General features: G+C 36.3%; 1 protein-coding gene across 2 annotated transcripts in view; it reads right to left on the reverse strand.

Moving 5' to 3' along the window:
• LOC149805833 (phosphoribosyl pyrophosphate synthase-associated protein 1-like) overlaps window positions 1-20408 on the reverse strand; it is a 31087-nt gene extending 10679 nt beyond the window's left edge. Inside the window, exons 1-7 of one of the 2 annotated variants that reach the window (XM_089950546.1) lie at window positions 20253-20408; window positions 17498-17550; window positions 15621-15687; window positions 12921-13093; window positions 4470-4585; window positions 3692-3908; window positions 506-576 (exon numbers count right to left, since the gene is read on the reverse strand). In XM_089950546.1, the coding sequence (XP_089806672.1) occupies window positions 506-576; window positions 3692-3908; window positions 4470-4585; window positions 12921-13093; window positions 15621-15687; window positions 17498-17550; window positions 20253-20332 (777 nt within the window). In that variant the 5' untranslated portion in view covers window positions 20333-20408. The remainder of the gene's footprint in view (window positions 1-505; window positions 577-3691; window positions 3909-4469; window positions 4586-12920; window positions 13094-15620; window positions 15688-17497; window positions 17551-20252) is intronic. The other variant, XM_089950547.1, reaches the window with a different exon arrangement.
• Window positions 20409-21583: the final 1175 nt, after the last annotated feature.

The following is a 21583-nucleotide window of genomic DNA, read 5'->3' on the forward strand; positions in this document are numbered from 1 at the left end:
AAGTTTGGCACTAACTCTAATCATGCAGTATCAGACTAAATTCATTTGGCTTGTAAGGGAGGTAACTTGTGATAGAACTAACCTGTCAGGCCTTTGTATTCAACCAAGTCTGAAAAATGTACCTATGTTCACTAAACCATGAAAAGTAGGTTGCTGTCTCCTCCTCTTGACAGTGATAAGTAAATTTGTTAAACCTGCTTAATAATTATAAGTTTTCCTGCTTTAAATAGATTACCTGACCTAAATAATAATTATTCAAAGAGAGTAACACACACACACACATAAGTTTTAAGAAAGTTAATGTTCGTGTTCCATTAACTGATGAATCCAATATTATAATTTCTAGCTAAAGTTCCATAAACTACATCTATCAAGACTTTCACATGAGCTTGATATGTACTGTCAATTAATATTTTGCAGCTTTATTTGCTGGGGGTTTTAAAGACAAAATCAGGGTTGTGTACCTTCAAATGCAACTAACACCAAATTATCAATCAAAACTTACCACAATAATGGCAATCCTGCCTCCAACATCACCAACAACATTAATGGGAGGCTTCTCTTTGGGGAGTATAGCTGAAACAAACAACAAGTAACAGTATTACACAAGAATTTTACGAGTGCTTTGAACTGTTGTGACATGATCCAAAAATCTTGCATAGTCACTAGAAAAAACAAACAGATCAGTGTGACCTTGAAGTATGTCACTGAGGTGGATGAAATAAATAAACTCACACAATTTCATGATTGTACACAAAACAGCATCAATGGAACTAAGCTGAATCCTCAAACTTAATCACAGGATCATAAACAGTCATTGCAGCCAGTTTTTGTTCATGCCAAGTCATACCCTTCAATATAAATACATGCATCAAGTTTCATGACTACATACAATGTCTAAGAAACTGGGCTAAATGCAAAAATAGCTGGGACATGAAAAGTAGGTGACCATGACCTACTTTTGCCCATAGTGAGCAGTACTCTCCTGGATAAAGACAGCCATGAAGTTTTTTAACTGTACACAAATCTCAAAGAAAGTGTGTGTGTGTAATTTAGATTTTTAATGTGGCTTTAACAATTTTTCAGTCATATCACTATTATGTCTCCAGTGTGGCAGTTTAAAGTGATGTCCAGCACTGGGGATCATGCCGCAGACATGATGTCCCATCCAGTCACATTATCCTGACAGCAGGCCAACTAGTCCTAACACTAACCTCTTAATGCTTAGCACCTAGCGAGGCAGCTGTTAGTACCATTTTTAGAAGTCTTTGGTATGACTCCTTGTTCTGTAACATTAAAATGAAATACTATTAACTATTTCCTTAGACCTTAATTGTATTAATTTTCAGAAATTCATAATTTCTTAATATGAAAGTTCTATTCCTGTAATATTAAAAGAAAAATCTAAGTGCAATATTTCAAATATCATACTATGCAGCTGCTGCCATTTGATCCTGTACATGTAAAACTTTTGATTAGTTTAGTATCTTTACCATCTTAAGACACTATAATGTACTTTAATATTTTTGTTAACAATATAATTTACACCTACAATGATTTATCAGAAGCCTTATTTTTATAGCAACATTAATGAAATTAATTATACCAAATATTTATGATGACTGTTTGATATTAAGAAAACATCTATAAAACAATATACTAATATGCCATGAAAACTGCTCAATATTATAATGAACAACAAAAGGATTATGACCATATTTTAGAACTTTTAGTCTGTTTTTTTTGGTATGATAAATACTGACTTAATGTACTATTCATGCGATGTGGCAAATAAAAGTCAGTTTATTGGTTTGTTCTCTAACTTGATACAGATTTATCACAAATAAACCTTTTTTCTCTTTATGACGAAAATGCATATCTGTATCCAATATATCCAAAACATTTAAAAAACCTATTTGTTCCTATATTGCTATGACGGTTACCAAATAAGAAATGTTTTGTGACTTTCAATGCTTAATCAATCACCCTCAGCAATTTGAAAAATGATTTATAAAGTGAACACATCTTGTAGAAACTGGGTCATAACTGGCTGTATATAGGCCTCTGTGTAATCAGACCAACATCCTTACAAGGAATAGACAACAAGCCTAGCCCACCAGGCAGTGTAATCAGACCAACATCCTTACGAGGAACAGACAACAAGCCTAGCCACTGCAAGCAGTATAATCAGACCAATATCCTTACAAGGAATAGACAACTAGCCTAGCCCAGCTCGCGGTGTAATCAAACCAATATCCTTACGAGGAACAGACAACATGCCAAGCCACTGCAAACAGTGTAACCAGACCAACATCCTTACAAGGAATAGACAACTAGCCTAGCCACTGCAAGCAGTGTAATCAGACCAATATCCTTACAAGGAATAGACAACTAGCCTAGCAACAGCAAGCAGTGTAATCAGACCAACATCCTTACAAGGAATAAAACCTAGCCTAGCCACTGCAAGCAGTGTAATCAGACCAACATCCTTACAAGGAATAGACAACTAGCCTTCCCACTGAAAGCAGTGTTATCAGACCAATATCCTTACAATAGACAACTAGCCTAGCAACAGCAAGCAGTGTAATCAGACCAACATCCTTACAAGGAATAAATACCTAGCCTAGCCACAGCTTGCAGTGTAATCAGACCAACATCCTTACAAGGAATAGACAACTAGCCTAGCTAGTGCAAGCAGTGTAATCAGACCAACATCCTTACAAGGAATAGACAACTAGCCTAGCCACTGCAAGCAGTGTAATCAGAGTAACAAGGAATAGACAACTAACCTAGCAACAGCTTGCAGTGTAATCAGACCAACATCCTTACAAGGAATATACAATTAGGCCTAGCCACAGCTTGCAGTGTAATCAGATCAACATCCTTACAAGGAATAGACAGCTAGCCTAGCCACTGCAAGCAGTGTAATCAGACCAACAAGGAATAGACAACTAGCCTAGTAACAGCAAGCAGCGTAATCAGACCAACATCCTTACAAGGAATGGAAAACTAGCATAGCCACTGCAAGCGGTGCAATCAAACCAATATCCTTACAATAGACAACTAGCCTAGCAACAGCAAGCAGTGTAATCAGACTAATATCCTTACAAGGAATAGACAACTAGCTTAGCCACAGCAAGCAGTGTAATCAGAACAATATCCTTACAAGGAATAGACAGCAAGCCTAGTTAAAGCAAGCAGTGTAATCAGACCAACATCCTTACAAGGAATAGAAAACTAGCCTAGCCACCTCCTTTTATGAGTACAGATTACCAAAAACACATAATCCGCAGCAGAATGTAACAATCTCCTATACATCAATGAAAGTAATCCTTTCATTGATCAGTTAGTGACTTCTTGGTAGAGAAACTTTTACTGACTCATTCAACAGCATGAAAGGTCATACTGGGTCATAATACCTAGCACGATACAAATTCATACCAAGATAAAAGATGAGATCTCAATGTGTTCTGGAGATAAACAAAAGTGTGATGGATGGATCAACAGACAGACAGATGGATAAAATAACCCCATCTTCACTACACTACCATCACCACATACACACACACAGACACAAAACCTTTGTCTGCAGGAGGTATAACTATTTCAGGATATATAGAATAGATGATCTATAACTAAAATCATTTAAGACTAAGTCATAATCACAAGTGGAGATATATATTGCCTTTACCTGGTATTCCCTCCATACCAAAGTCGTACATCTTACATGCGATTTCAGAGGGGAGTGGAGGTGAATTTCTGCCATCATCAGTTTCTGTCTCATCTTGCATTTTCCCCTCTCCATGTATGACAGCTATTGAAAGCCGAAGTCGCTCTGCATATGATGTTGCTCTCTTAACAGAGTTGGGATTCCTAGCAACAATCACTGCATTTCTGTAATCTGGGATCTAATGAAAAAGAGGTATCAGCTTAAGAGCATAGGTCATGAAAAAGGCTTTCAATATGAAAAACACTAACCTCTATATTTGTGAACTGAAAACTCCAATGAATGTCGAGACTGTTTATGATGTTTCTTGACATATAAGTAATTCATAAAGTAATTTACATCAGCACACAATGCTTACAGAAGCAATAGACTGGTTTATAACCAACTTCTATTATTATCCAACCATAGAAACTTAAAACAAGGAATTAATTATTTACATGTAAAGGAAGCAAAGGAATATTCCCTATATTTCAGTTCATAGATGTTAAGTTTAAAAACATCATATTCTTGCATTTAGATAAAAATTACAATTTTCAGCCAATAATTAGAAGTTTGCTTAATGTAATTAACTGACATAGTTAATGGAGTTACAAGGACATATCACAAGAAACCTGAGGAAACTGATCAGGTGGCCAGCTAGATTAAGAAAGGGGAGGTGTTCAAATCTTTGTTCAATAACTTATTTTTCCTTCAACACATAGTCAGTGAAAACTAGCACTGCTTCTATTTGAGAATTACTTACTGTAGTCTCAATATACTCGATAAGGAATGGTGAAGCTCGAAGATTTTCTACAGGAAAGTCAAAGAATCCCTGAATTTCCTTTTGATGAAGGTCCAAAGTAATAATATGGGTCAAGCCTGTAAAAATGTAAAGCTGAGCTTGTAAAGTACTGGAATATGCTCTGTGGGTGGTGTGTATGTGTGAGTTGGTATTTATGTTCATTATTGCTAGGTGTTGCCGTTTACCTGTATCATTTTTGGTACCAATGTGTGTGTGTGTGTGTGTGTGTGTGTGTGTATATATATATATATATATATATATATATATATATATATATATAAGGGCAACAAACCTAGGAATAATATACTTCTATGCATGATAAACAATGTTGAATCAACAAAATGCCATAGTTAACGTATATGGTACCAAGTTCTGACCAGAGTCAAGGAAATTAAAACTACATAGAAATTCTGCTATACCCAGTACATGATGATATACAAATTTCACAATATCAATTCAAATTACTATTCCTCATTTCATGATATTGGTAACTATCTATAATTTATGTACCTTTTCTAACTTAATTAACAAAAAAATTGAAATCATAAATCCCACATAAATTACAAAAAAACTTGAATCAAACTAATGAGTAGTACTCAGTGGTGACATTCTTGAATGCAGGATTATGCTGTTATCAAGACTGCCAGTCCTTGAAAACATGTTATGACATTGATGAAACTTTAACCAAGAGACCCAAGTGTAGTTGAGATCATTCAGCTAACAGCTTTGCCTAATATTCTTATTCGCATCAGATTGGCACAGTCTTTGACAGCCCATTTTGACATTGCAGACAAGTTACATAAGCGGTTCAAACTGACCTGAGATCTATTCACCTGGTAAATTTGCCTAACTGCCAAAGGAATGAGCAGTAGACCAAGCAATATCAGCAGGATGAAGTCTGACAAATCAAGCATCAAACAGACTGACATTTAAGACGACTGTTTACATGTTAGATATTGACTGTTTACATGTTAGATATTGATATTCTAAGTTGTTATCTAATATGTATACCCTTTCAAACTCAATTCCAATGTTATAGTGGAAAATGCTGGGATTTTTATAATGTGTATGAGAAAAAAATAAAGAAAATAAGGCCATTATACTATGTATTTCACAGATTTTTAATTTCTGTCCAGTTCTGGTATCTTGCCAGTCAGATTCCCCCAAGGTATCTTTCCAGTTAATGTTCTCATGATATTTTTATGTTTGATGATAACTTGGCATATTTTATTTTCTCAACTTTTAAAAGACTTGGCACAAGGATGACATCTAGTAAATTTCTGCTGCTTGTTCTACTGTTTATTCCTAACAAACTGCACATACCCAGATCTTCCAGCACATTATGCGATGGCAGATCTGGGTCTGTGAAGTTTTCAGTTGGATTCATGAGTGAGTATATACAGTATGTTCAGATAAAGATAAAGTTAATTCATTTGGGTTTTTGACTATATTCAAAATACAATATCACATGAATTTTCTGGACAAGTAACCATGATCCTAAGACTTGACCCTGATTAAAAAAATGAGATTATCCCAAATACTAGAAAAGCAATATTTCAATGATTGATATGATGTGATGCCTTAAATCACTATGAAAATGAGATGACATCTTGTTTGAGATATACAGAAAGAGTTTCCTAACCCTAATGAGACATGTCTACTGCAATGGTGTCTGTTCAATGAGGTTATATTAAGTTTTTCATTTAATTTTTGCTTGATGTATGTCTGGAAAATTTCATGATTGAAGAAGGATCTTTATTTTAAAATGTTATTTTGACACACATGTATTACAATGGTGACAAAGCTAACAAAAAACGATGCAGAATGAGCACAAACATAATGCAACATGAATCCAACTGAACTACAGTGCAAAAGAAATGATAAATGCAATGTGAAGGAAACAATGAAAGAGCACAAATGTAAAAAGTAGAATAATGAATAATTAAATGCTATTTGTCTGTATTTCGGTCACTGAATTTCCACTCTTGAAAACCTACTTTTCCTAGTAAAATATGTTTCTTCAAGAATACTTACCCAATCATAATACCTTAGGAGAACTGCTACAACCATGCAAACCTAGCCCTCCCAGATACTACATTTAGCTAAAGAGAGCTAAAAGTTGTCTGCTGACCTATGTGGTGGTCAGACATGATCTCCCCTTAGGTACAAGGCTTGTTAGCAAAGTCTAAGAACGTGTTAGTTACTACTGGAGAGGAAGGCATGCTCTCTATGGATGTAACTGTGGGGAGGCTGGGAGGGTGTATGTGTATTATTATTGGTTAAGTATTCTCGAAGACACAAGTTACTAGGAAAATTGGTTTCTACTTTAAATATGTTACCAATCAAAATACCTTAGGACAATAGGTAAGAGGTGGAGGGAGGTACATCCCCTTACCCAAGAGATACCATCTCCAGTCCCCTAAGGATTCAAAATACCTTAGGACAATAGGTAAGAGGTGGAGGGAGGTACATCCCCTTACCCAAGAGATACCATCTCCAGTCCCCTAAGGATTGCAAGACTACTGCTAGGTAGCCTGACTGTAGGGAACTCCATCTGTTGGTGTGCAGTTTCACATTGGGAAAAATCCCCACCCCACAAATCCAGCATAAATCATGAAGCCTTAAGAAGCTGTCAATCGACCTGGAAGGGAAACCTGTTGAGCTGAAGATATAGATCCTGCCACATCGAATCCTGCCCTTTGGGATGAAAGATCGCAGAGATAAAAGTGTGAGAATTCTGGCTCCAATCTTCATCCCATGGCCTGAATGATGTCGGTTAGGTGGCGCTCACCAGATAATATGTACTTTTGAGAGAGTGACGTATGTAAGGTGAAGTAGTTCGCATTTAAAACATGCACAGTGGAGAGAACGTTTGCATACCTCTATGCTACATTAATGTAATGTGGATGATATTTCTTTTGGATATTGTACTTTTGGAAATTTTACATGATTTAAGCACACTGCTAACTAAAATGACTGCTCCCTTGTGTTAAAAAATCAGTCTGAATTAGTCTAAAGTACACTATACATAGCAGCTATTAAAATAGGGAAAATGAATTTTGCCAGACTAGACAATACCAGCTTCTGAAAGTGCAATGAATGAATTACCAAATATATAAAATGTAAAAAAAGTTATCGGCTCTTTTTTATACAATTGACCTCTGAAGTTCAGGAAGTGAAAATGACCAAGTAGAGCTAGCACTTTTTTGAAAGGTGCACATTTGAAGTAAGGCCAAGCTGTATACTCTATAACCCATAGTACACCCATCAATCATACACCAAAATAAAGGGAATTAAAGGTTCTTTGCATTATACCTAAGATATACAAGGTCTTTTTTAAATAGCCAGTATAACCAGTGAAGAAAGCCGGGGACATTCTTTTTCTTTAAATTCCTAACCCTATGCAAAATGCGAAACTGTATAGCGCCACCTTAGCAAACAGTTCCGGTTGAATGCTAGACTGTTGGCAACTGCTCTAACCTTGTGAGCCGAAATGCATAATAAGTTTGTTTGAGCTGGGATTATTTCTCTCTATGCTGAGCAAATAACCCACTTAATCCAAAATGAGATAGTCTGTTTTGATATATCCTCCTGACACTTTATGAAAGTAGAAAGAGGCATTATCTCCCTGGATAAAAAGGCTCTGTTCTATTAAGGTACCACTTGCAAGCCCAAACTGGGTCTTGTTGGTGGCCTTCAACTGATGTGTCCAGACTAGACATAAGTTTCATGACGAAAGTCTGGTTACCAATGGAAGCAACCTGGTTCTTTGACGATGAAAGAGAATGCCGTTATGGGTAAGACTGACCCGTCCTCTTGGAACTGCACATAATTCAGGTCTGCTGATAAGGAATGTATTTTGCTAATTCTGGCTGCCGTCACTATAGCTGTGAGGAAGAGGGTCTTGTATGAAAGATATGCCAGAGATACCCTTGAAAGTGATTCAAATATGTCTTGTTCAGCCAGTTAATATCCAAGATAGGTTCCACTTCGGGCATAAGGCTAACATTTTTGGTTGTATATACTCAAAGATGGAGAGTATGTTGGATAAGTCCTTGTTTTGTCTGATATCCTCTCTTTCATGACGATGAAAGGTGTCAGCAATCGTGGAATGGTAATTTTTTATTGTTCTCAGCGTGAACATTCTCTCTATGAACAGCCAGAGGAAGTTAGCTATTTGCAGTATAGATGCCTGGAGAGGTATGATGTGTTCATTTGTGCACCACTGGGTGAAAACATGCCATTTGCCTTGTATGCTTTCAGACTGGAGGACCTTCTTCCTAGAGTAATTCTCTATACGACTGGTTGTGAGAATTGTTTATTTCTGAGGCCCTGTCTCATATGATCCAGATGTGCAGTTTTACCTCTGAGTGGGAATGAAACTGCCATCGTGGTTGTTTGAGCAGATGAGGTAAAATCCAAAGTCTCAAAGGAGTTCCCATTGCATGACTGATGAGGACAATGATCCACAACTTCTTCTGAGTAGTGCAATGAGAATAAGGCGCCTCTCTAATTTTCTTGCTTTCTGTATGACTATTTGGAATCAGAGGGCAAGCCTAGTAGGCAAAAGAATTCCACTGCGGATAAAATTCCTCGAATGTAAAGGTACCATGGTTAAGATTTAAATGCCCGATCCTGAGGGAGATGAAATATGTTGTCTGTGCACTTAACTCCATACCCAGACAAACAAATTGTTGAGATGGTAATAGGTTGGAACTTTCCTTGTTTATGTGAAGTCCAGATTGGTAACAAGGGTTATCATATCTTCATAGACTTGACTCACTGATGTTTCTGTAGTATGTCATACAGGCAACTTGATGTTGCCACTATAGAAATGATCTGAATATGCACCATTACTTGATTCATCAGAGGAGTGAAGGCCCTGGGGCTGATGTTGAGCCCTGATGGGAGTGCCCTGAATTGGTATACAACATTACAGGTGAATCAGGAATGTCCTTAAATCCTTGTGAATAAGGACATGAAGGCATGTGCTGTTCAAGTTCATACTGATGGCGATGGCGAAGTCTTCTTCATGGATGGAATTCAAAATATGCTGTGGTGTTTCCCTTGAGAACCAAGGAACATGGATGAGTTGATTGAAGGAACTTAGGTCGATTACCATACACAGTGTGCTGTTCCCTTTGGGATCAAGAAAAGCTGGATCGAACGTAAGGACCCTCTCAATGCTATATCTGCTTCAGTATGCGAGAACTGTAGTGTTTCACTAGTTGGAGATTCGATATGAAAGTTTTCAGAGGTTCGTGTCCCTTTGTTGATTTTCCATACTATCCCTGTCTTGACGCTGTGGTTGTGGGAAGGAGGGAAATCGGTCTCCCAGATGGCTTGTTCGCAGACTTCTTCAATCTGGCTGTTAAACAGAAGGTCCAAGGATGAAGGTTCTGCTCATAGTTTGGCCTTATAGTGGTTTTTCAGGAAAGCACAGGCAGAGAACACTGAATCATCTTCCACTAATTTGTAGATTTGTAGCTGCGCTTATGTCACTGGCCAATGTGTGTCGAGTGGCTCTATCAGTACTCAGACCATTCTTGAGACTGACTCCCATGCCCAGAGGTATTCATAGTGGGAGAAGATGAGCTATGTTCTTTCTGTTGAAAGATAGCCATAGTGATGAAAGTCCAACATTTGAAGCCACAGCAATAATATTACACACTAACTGCCTAGTGTCATCAAAGGTCATCCCGTCCATACATATGATGTATGGCTATGTCATCCCCAAAGCTGTGCTGCTGGGGGTTTCCAAATGATAGACTGGTGTGTGGCAATGCTATAACTGCCAACATACTGATGATGAAGGCAGGTCAGAAAATCTTTAACTCTCTCTTACCGTGAAAGTAAATGAGTGTGTGTGTGTGTGATTTGGAATTTTAACACAGCTTTAACAATTTTCAGTCATATCGCTACAATGTCTGCAGTGTGACAGTTTATAGTGATTCTAGCATTGGGGTACGTAGCATGATGTCCCACTCAGTCTCATTATCCTGACACCAGGCTGACCAGTCTTAACACTAACGTCTTAATACTGAGCACCAAGTGAGGCAGCTGTTAGTACCATTTTTATAAATCTTTGGTATGACTCGGCCAGGGATTGAACCCACGACCTCCCGCATCTGAAGCGGACGCTCTAACCACTAGGCCACCAGAGCGGTGTGAAAGTAATTGAAGTCGGACTCTTCTGTTCCATCGTAAGATCAGCATATACTGACACCCTGGTCCAAGTTGTTGATGGAGTGGGAGGAGGACAAAACTCTGGAGGTCAAGGGTGGAAAACTTCCTCAATGGAGGCTCAGATGGCCAAATCATTCTATTCCATCTGATAGTGTAGAATAGATTACAGCACTGGAAAACAAGCAACATCACCTTGGTTGCATGAGGTGAGGCTAAGGTCCCCTGTAATGGTTGAGATTTAGCTGGCGAAGAGTGACAAGGTCGGTCACTCACTAAACTAATAGTATGGCTTAACTAGAAACTGTGACAGTCACTCAGTAAAGAGTCACTTCTCATGGCAGAGAAAATGCAAAGCGAAATCTGTTGAGGCTTGAGGAACATGGCATCATGCCAAAGGAGTATCTTGAGGTGGTATGCCGGTTAAACTGGTCCCTGCACTTGTCTGCAAAAGGCGGGTTCAACATACTGGAAGCAGGGTGTTAGTGATAGAACCCATAATATTGATGTTTTGGCCCTTCATGATCCTTGGTATATGGCCTAGGCCAGTCACAAGGGAACTGGGAAATTGTATCATTAGGATCATCAGTTGGGATGGGTTACTGGATGTTTGATCCATCTAACATGTCTGTATGTCTGCTGACTGAGAGGGAACTAAGCTGTTTGTTTAGCTCTGTCCCTTGCTGTTCTGCAACAGGAATCAAGTCAAGCCCTGAGGAGGCAAGGTAGAGAGAGTTGCAAAAATTGTTGGGTCCTGTGGTGGTGACTTGGGTGCCAGAGCTGTTTCAGAGCATGTCAATGTCCAGAGTTTCGTGGCTGAAGGGTAAGTGTTGATGTATCTTCCTTGTGTGCCAGAAATTTTCACAACAAGGAAAGGTCAGTAGGCAGACTGGTGATGTCATCATTCTCAGCTGTTTGTCTTTGCGCTTTGCCCATAGTTCTAATCTGCAAGACAAATAGAGTAAAATGTATAACACTGAAACACTGCAATGTCTGTGCTTAATCTGAAACTGATAACAGACAGTCTAACAAAGCAATGAAGCATACAGGTAAAATATAATGACAATACAACCTGTAAGGAGAAGTATAATCCTGTGCGTCTGCACATGTGATGTTTGAATACAGTGTGGCACAGAGCTATACACAGCTATACCAAATGATGGTTACCTGGAAGAAAATGATAGCAGACAATATCAGTAACAATGCTACCTGTAGGGAAGGTCAAGGACGGCATGTGCTGGTAGAATCATTGAAACATCGTGTTCCTAGGCTAACGATGCAGTGGTAAAGGAAACTCACTTGTATCTACCAGAAATGATGGAATTATACATCTATAAGGAGTTTATTAAGGACATAAAGACCTGAACACTTATAAACATTATAGCCCGAACCTATCTTGTGAAGTCACATAGGTTATCTGTGCAAGTGACTAAATACTCTTTAAATGGAATGCAGATAAACATGACTCAAGTGTTGCCTATAGAAATATGCATGAGCGACATGCGACTGAGTAAACCATGGATAGAAATCTTATCAATATGACCATGAGGTGATAACAAGACTTTCAAGATGGCCACTATGGAATCTATGTTGGATGTCAGATTGGAACTATTTTCATGTGGGGCCGTGTACAAGTCAAAAGAAGTCTTTAAATGAAAACTCTATAACAATTAGAAAAAGCAGCAATTAACAAGATTTCTTATGGCAGTCAATGTGGCCATCTTGGATGTCAAATTGCACAAATGTTATTAATGACCATCTACACATTAAATTATTTAGTGAAAACCCCATGCTGATATGACCACTTGTTCAAGAAGAGCAGTGGTATCCAGGTTTTGAGACAGCCACTTTGGAGACCATGCTGGATGTCACTTTGGCAACACTTTCATTTAGGACCATCAAAGTCAGTCAAAATCTGAAGGTGAAATCCCCATGTGAATAAGGTCAACCATTCAGGAGTAGTAATAACAAGATTTTCAAGATGTTCAATGGGCCCCATTCTCACTTAGACCCACCATACCCCAAGAAAGTGTATGCCAATTTGTATGACTTTCCTCCAAGGAGCTTTAAATAGGAGGAGTAGTGACAACAATACAATCACTGTGGATGATGAACAGACAACAGATAATGGATGCAAGCCCATCACATAATTTCTTCTGGTCTTCAATCAATCAAGATAAATAATTAGAAAGTAAATATATAGTAACTGAAACACTGTTAGTTTCCCACCTGATTTTGCCAGCATTTGTGCAAGCAGCTTGCAAACAATGGAGCCTCTCTTACGCATCTTGCTCTGCTTGGAGTAGGGCAGGTAGGGAATGACACCAACAATATTCCTGGCTGAACTAGTTTTACAGGCATAGGCTATGATTTGCAGCTCCATCATGTCATTATTCACATCCCTTGGAATATAAGATGAAACTATTAGTGAACACTGATAAGCGATAGACGAAATAGCAAGTCAAAATAAGACTAAGTCCTCAAAACAAAATCATTTAAGTTGCCAGTGCAGCTTCCTGGTCCTGTTACACTTTCCTATTGGGTCCAATAAAGCTTGTCAAATTGATTGGCTACTGATGTTCTGTAAGCAACAAATATTTATTTGCAATGTCCTCCCCAGACCAATATGATGTATCAGTCCTGTTACAGCTTCATGTCAACTCTTAATTTGCAGATATGGCTTCCTGGCTTTGCCACACCTTCCTAAAGGACCTGTGGGTCTGTAATTGTTATTTAAGATTTTAAGTGTTCTCTAAACTTTTTGATACCCACTTGGCAGAGTCAATATATAACTGAAATGAAGTGGAACCAACAATTTAAGTGAAGTTCAACAAACAATTTATTTCCCTAGAATACAAAGTGAAAATTTAAAAGAGTATTGTGAATTAAATTCCAAATAATCCTAAATGTCCTATCACAAATTGATAAGTACAGAACATTCTGAATGAATTCCAATAATCCTGAATGCCTGATGTACCACAATGAAATAATGCAAACTGTCTTTGAAAGAGTTTCCAATAATCCCAAAGTAGTATTTAGTTCAAATAATCAATAAGCACTTTGTAATTCCAATGAATAATTTAAATAATTCCTCTCAAATTTATCTGAACACAACTATAAATGACTTAAGTTAAGACATGAACGAACAATTGCTTACCAAATCCTCTCTATATACAAATACCCACTTGACCTACAACAAAAGATTGCTGTGGAAGACCCAGTATAATGGAGTTTACTTCCAAAACCTTCTAGGCTCATAAATAAGATTAGACCTTGATCTCAAATTTTAGTAAATATCTTAAAAACATGACAAAAGCGATGTAGCCAAAAACTCTACACTCAATCACCAACAAAAGTCTAGCACACCATATAAATTATATATATATATATATATATATATATATATATATATATATATATATATATATATATATATATATATATATATATAATAATAATAATAATAATTCCACTTCCTGCCAATACAAGGCAATTTTGAGCTGGCTAATGCCATATGTTAAGCTCAATGTAACAGGCATATTTATTTTCTGGCATTGATTAGGATATTGCAAAACAAAAATTGCCCAAAGGTGAAAACACCATGAACAATTCTTTATTCCCTGAGTTGAGACAAGTAAGGAATCTGTCAAAGTGATCACCTTAAAGCACTTGGCCATCCAGTTTCCCTAGTCCTACAATATAAGACATATACCCTGATATTTATGTTTTTGGGTTGATGTCTTACTGCCCAAATAACAGCATTGTGTAGGATGTTCCCCAGTTGACTGACAGGGAAATGTGAGGTCACATTTTTAGGAATAACTCACATGCTTGGCATCCCACACTGACATTTTGCCACAATTTAAAATCATATTGCTTTAGCTGGACTTTACTTACTCTGATGTCTTTTTCATAAAGGAATCAAATTCTGACACAAGCAAATGAACATGTTATCAAGTTCCTCTGACCTACATTTCAGTTGGCTGAAATGCAATGGAAGCTAGGAATGTCAAAAATCAGTTAAAGAGATGATAAGTATGACGAACACTTTCTACACAATTAATATATTTGTATTCATTTCATTAAAGAAATATTTCAGCTTAATATTCATATCATGAAGGAAAAAAATGCTTTTAACCATATGAAAGTTGCAGTTATTCTGAAGTCATAAATAATGCAGAATCAATTCATACTACAAAGAAAGATTTGACACACATATATATATATATATATATATATATATATATATATATATATATTATAAAAATTATAATTGAGACAGCTATAATGATACCCATTTTAGTTCTTTGAATTTTTTTTTTCTTCAAGTTCTTTTGTGCTCCAAGAGCATATACTGATAAGTCATAAATATTCTATTAAAGTCCAAATGTTGAATCAATCACATATTTTTGGTATCATATATTGAGAAATAAACTTGATTGGACATTTGCATCAGAACTGATTTACTGCTCGAAAATTGTAATAGGCACTTAAAATATGGACAACCATGCTTTTGGAGAAAAAAAAATTCTCTGGGTCAAAATGTGTGTATGTACATATCACTTAATATTGGCTTTAAAAAAACAACCGAAAACTGATATCATGATGAAGCATAAAAGCCAATCAAAGCATTTTCTCTTAAGCACATTCACTGGAATTGTTAAGCAGTGAATGATTTGAAAGAGGTAATGTATTATTAAGTGGTAAGCAAATTCTAAACCAAGATTTAGGATCTATTATCTTTCACCTTGTATATCCAAACAATTGCCTGTTGTTTTCATTAAATGTAAATTTCACATTATGATGGGCTGGGCACATATCTAGGACATTATTAAACATAAGCTCTTGACACAGTTTAGAAACATCAGAAACTTTGTTGTTCTTATATAATATTGCTAACTTATTCTAACATGATCAAAGTCTACATACTTGGTTCCTGTCTGGATTATGAAGATATCTTTAGCTCGAACAGACTCCTTAATTTCTACATTTGTTTCTGCAAGAGACAATAATTTCTACATTTGTTTCTGCGAGAGACAATTATAATATAGTGTCTGCAAGAACTGTGCAACTTTCTCATAAGCATCACACACAAACACATGCTGCAAAATTATAGTACAGTCTGTACTCCCTAAGATGACACAAACTACAAACTGCACAGATCCAGATCTACTGGCAGATCTGAGTTTGTGCATTTTGTTAGGAGTAATCAGTAGAATAAACAACATAGACCCTGATCTGCTGGCACACCTTGCTAGGACAGATCAGTATCTTTCTGCAATTTGACTTGACTTATCAGCAAGCACATATGATTTTAATCCATTAATAAGGTCATAGGAATTTTAGCAAACATTCATGCAACAAATCCTTGACCACTGACAATCCTATTCTGAACCTATCAATAAATTTGCAAGGCTGGTCCTCTGGGTTTATCCTTTGAGATATGTGTACACTATGTGTACACTGTATCTGCACCTTCTTAAACAATCACCATGATCTGACCAACGACATATTTGGGAACAGAGTTTGCTTTGAATTATGCATTCTGATATAAAAATTAGCAAATAAATAACTAACAATAATTACCGTCTACTCTCTATTTAAGTATCATTTAAGTAATATTTTTTGGAGATTCAACAAATTTATTTCAATTGTTAAACATCCTATGTAATCAACTGTGAAATCTATCCACTATAATCCAATGCTGACATGATGATATTACCTCAAAAAGGTATATCACTTTCAACTACCAGGTCTGTATGCTTCCAGTGCAGTGATATTCTATGACTTTTCCAGGACCTCAAAAGTAAGTTTTCACATCCTCAAATATATAGAGTAAATGTGAAAATCATGCAATGAATGATGAGCCATACAAAAACATTTAAAAAAACAACAAGAAAACCACTGAAACACTAGAGATCAGCAACACAACAGAGTAAGATTAATGATGAACTGAATATTCCAGGGATGTATGGCAAAAAATGGGTCCAAAATAATTTTACAGTTGAAGAGCATACATGATTTTCAAGAACTTTTAAACTAAAATATCCTTTTCCATGGATTTCAAAGCCCTCAATATAAAAAGCAAAATACTAGTACTCTCAAGGTTTCCAAGGAAATATACAAACCCTGTAAATTAAAATGTTATTCATGAAACAAATGCCATGCTGCAATAATCTAAATGTCAAACTTTACCAGATAGATGGGGGGATGGACACGTATAACTAAATTTGGGGTGAAACAATACACCTGTGCCACTTATTTATATCATTCACAATACACAGCTTATGATACATGATATTTACACATATGACCGTCATGATCTTTTCAGCTTTCAAAGGTCTGTCATTGTTAGGATGATGCTGTTTTATATCTCTTGAGACTATATCTCTTGAGACACTGGTTGTATTTCAAGTATGCAAATTACAGACAGAAACTTTTTATCTGTTCATGTCATTCTGATCATTTTACCAGAAAATAAATACTTCCAAACAAACCACCTGTTAGCTGTCAGTTGTCACTGATTTTAATTAAATCTTTTTAGGCCACTTCAGGCATCTCCATTTAATCAGATGCAAAACACATCTTGGGTGATCACGCTCTTTGTTTTGCACTATATTGCTTTAAAACAATGTTTTCACTTAAATTTGGAAGGTGTTATGTTCAAAACAGAAGAAATAGTGATATTTCCTCTCACCTAGAAGCTGACTGACAACCAAATGGAAAGAACACTATATCCACCTATAAATGGGACAGGGACAATGAGCTTAATGCCATAGAAAGAATGAATAAAAAGCAGGCCTTACCTCTGTTAGATTTGTGATAAACACTCACTTCACCCAAACGGATATCAAGTTTCCTGAAATAGTAGCATTAGTGGTAATAATAACAATACTCATCATCAACATCTTGCTTACTTAAAAAGATAATTTGAGAGATCAGTGACAAGGTGCAGAAAAGACATGTAGTACTTAAAAGAATACCCACCCACAATGAATACAATCCAAATCGTTTAAATCCTACTCCTTATTTTAACTCTTGCCTATAGTTTGATCAAATGAATCACAAATGATACCTGCATCTGTAGCTCAGTAAATTATCATGTGAGCATCTCAAAATGTTGATAAATCTACCTACTGACTTGTCAATAACTCCATGGACATACATACATACATACATACATACATACATACATACATACATAAATACATACATACATAAGCAACAGGAAGAAATGATATATTGTTGCCAACTGAGGGAGAAAACTGTGTCTGCAACTTTTTCTTTATAACTGGGATAAAATAGCGAAATAGCTTATTATAAATTTCTATCAAGGCATGAAACTAACATAGGACAAATTAATTGCTCAAATGATACTGAAATGAACTCAATAAAATCTCAAGTACTAATAGATAAAACTACTGATTGAAATCTAGACTTCAACTAAGCTGTAATACTGAATTATCTCCCTTGCTTCACAGTAGGGTCAAAAGCAGCAAAATAAATAAAAGACATATTTTGAAAAAATACTATAAGATTCTTTTATTCATCATTTTCAAACACTTCTCCACTTAATTTTTCAATTGCTTATACATCCAAGTCATTTTCCTAAAAAAAATAACTATTAGACCTGCATATCATAGATCTTAATTAAGCTGGTTCTGACAATAAATTGCAGGAAGAAAATGTCTTATTGTTTTTAAATAATAATCTGAATGCATATGCACATTCATCAACAATGACTGACAAGATTACCAGAATCCAATAGATTCTAGTGTTTTTCGTACAAATGCACAACCATGGCAACATCTAAAGGAAAAACATATGGTAAATTTTCTAACCAAATACTGAAATGTTCCTGATATTATTTTACTAATTAGAACTTGTCCCACAAACATTTTATCTTCAATTGGCCAATTCTGTTGTCCTTAAAGTTGTTGCTAATAGTGCTCAGAAAATGTGTTAAAATTTTGACAGGAATCCACAAGTTAAAATATGTCTTCTCCAGCAAGTAACTTAAAGAATATGGTTTATTCAAGAAACTGTACATGATCACAAGTCACATTTAGCTCAATCTCCTAAATACTTCCTTCACTAGTTACTTTCATCTTAGTAAGCAGAGGCAAAAACGGATGATCAAGCTGGGACTGAACAAAATAATACCATAAAAACTTCAAACAATTTGCACATACTGAAAACTATTTATTATAAACATGGTTAATAATAAGCATCTTTTTCTTTTCTTTATGTTACCTTTGCATGAAACATTTTAATTTAACAAATAATGTTAAGTTTGTAATTCATTTTTGGGTTTGACATACTTCTTATGAGTATGACAAAAATACACAATGAAAAAATGGTACTCAAATGGATATAAAATAGGCAATGGAAAATTTTATAACACTTTTCTGCACTATTTGAACTAAATATGATTCCTGGCAAAAAAAACTGACATCAATACATAACAAATAAATACTTACTTTAAATAGTGCAAATTTACCCAAAAAAATTCACTTAAATGCGACCAACCTGCTGCACAATGGAAATCATAATATGCAATGGAGATTACAGGAGTCTTTATGAGTGATCATTTCCATTTGCATACAGCTATTGCATACTTTCTCAAATGCATGTTTCATACAATTATTAGCATGTTTTTAAATGAATTCAATTTTCTATTTTACAATACAAACATATGTATGCATCTGATGATTAAAAACTTCTTTTGATCTTTTTTAAATTAAAAACACAAAGGGGTCAACTAGCCCCCACTTTACACCAACTCACCCCCACTTTATGTCAACTCTCACAAGTCAACTCGCCCCCACCATAAATAATAACTTTAACAATAATATAATAATGTATAACGCAATCACGATTTACAAGTTAAATTATACACCTAGTGCCTTTAATTGTTGTTGTAGGGATTAACGCCATTTTTTAGTACATGATAGGCTATAAATGGCGGCCAGTATTAATGGTGGAGGAAGAACCCGGGAAAACCTTGGAAAGAACCACCGACCCACCAGATGCTACTGGCAAGCTTTTTCACATACCCACATTAGCCGAATCCGAGATTCGAACCCACGCAGACAAAGGTGAGATGGCAGTGATCCGTAACGGACAGCGCTTTAGACCACTCGGCCTCTCGGGGTCCCAGTGCCTTTAATGGGACACGGACAATTCATATAAAACGATTCTGCACAAACGCATTATTTTTATGGGACAAGTTAACGTGGGGGGGGGGGGCAAGTTGACTCCAAAGTGGGGTCTCATGAAGGGTCGAGTTGACTAGAACCCAAAGAGTAATTTCCGTTGCGTTCTATTTTTCGATTGCGTAATTTAGTCATACCGCTTCTTGCCGTGATTTCTGGCGTAATCAGAATTTGACAGGGTAGCTTCTAAACGTATCCCGAAAATGGCAACGTTCAGGAATTAAGTACACTCACGGAGGTAGCACCTTCGATGATAAGGCCTATCGTGTGAGCCACGTTGGAAATCATAATGGCAATAAAGTGACAGTTTCAGTTTATCAAAAAGTGTCATCTACGAATGACATACTCTGATATCATCTGGGCTAGTTCTGGGTGTGAGTTGCCCGCCAGTAACACCATGGGACATCGCTGACCAGGCAACGTCATATTTTTCAATTTTTTGGGGCTGCAGTCCGTATGCTCGTTTCTGTTGACCTTGAAACAGACACTTGCTACATTAACAAAAAATATACCCTAAATCCAATGTTACCGCTCAGTCAATGCTTATTGTATTTGTATGGTAAGAAAAACATTGAAATAATTCGGAATGCATTTTTTTCTATTGATCCATTTTTGGAAAATTCTATAAGAGTTACAGGTTAAACTATTTGTTAATGTTATACGCTACTGAAAGTTTACAAAAGTTCCATTTAAACCAATCAAATTTCAGCTGGCGAGAATAGCCATGTGCTTATCGATTTGGACGATATTTCGTAGAGATCATTTTTAATCCGTCCTGATAGTTTTGAAAGGACTCAATCATCTGTTTAATATTATGTCACAGTCGAAATACTTTTCAGGAAGATGTGTCACCAGGTCACGTAAAATATTAAGCAAGACTGGGAACGCTTCTTCAGCCTCCGCTTCACTGACTGCTGATGCTAAAAAAGCTGGATCTGCTACCAAGAGAATTAAAAGGCACTTGAGTGTAGAATATGAGAAAGAGTCAGTCGAAGAAAAAAATGATGTATATAATTTGCCGCCAAAGGAAAGGAAATGGGAACCTCCACGATGGAAAGAGCAATTGAACAATGTTTTTATCATAAGGAAGAATTGGGATGCACCTGTGGACTCCATGGGATGCGATGTTATTAGTGACAAGACTGCCACACCACAGGTGCCAGAGGGAAGCATTTTATGGGGGGGGGGGATTAACGTTATTTTTCATCACATGATAGGCAGTACTTTATGGCCAGTATATTTTGTTGGTGGACGAGGCCCACAGCCTTTTTACGGTCCTACTAAATACTGCTAAGCCTCACAAAGCCATGCAAAGTGAAATTAAAGTATTTATATTGTTGATGAATAAATTAACCAAACCGAAAGACTAGTTTTCATCATAATTGTGCCAAAATAATTATCGAAAACTGGATGACAGCATTCAAATTCGAATGAATGATTAAGTATTGATACAGTCATGACAATCATATTTGAAATGTTTGTTATTATTTTATAAATTGTTCTTTTGACTGATTATGGATAGTTAATGCAATTTTCCAATATATGTTATAATGAGTTATCAGTTTTTATCTCTACTTTTGTCTATCTTCGACACAGCATAACAAAGGTGCACAAAGCCAGAAAAGTCATATTAAGAAGGTGTATTTATATTGCAATATCAGACTGATGAATAAATCA

Source organism: Sinohyriopsis cumingii, chromosome 2, assembly GCF_028554795.1.
Source record: "Sinohyriopsis cumingii isolate HCF-2022 chromosome 2, ASM2855479v2, whole genome shotgun sequence".
Classification (NCBI taxonomy): Eukaryota; Metazoa; Mollusca; class Bivalvia; order Unionida; family Unionidae; genus Sinohyriopsis; species Sinohyriopsis cumingii.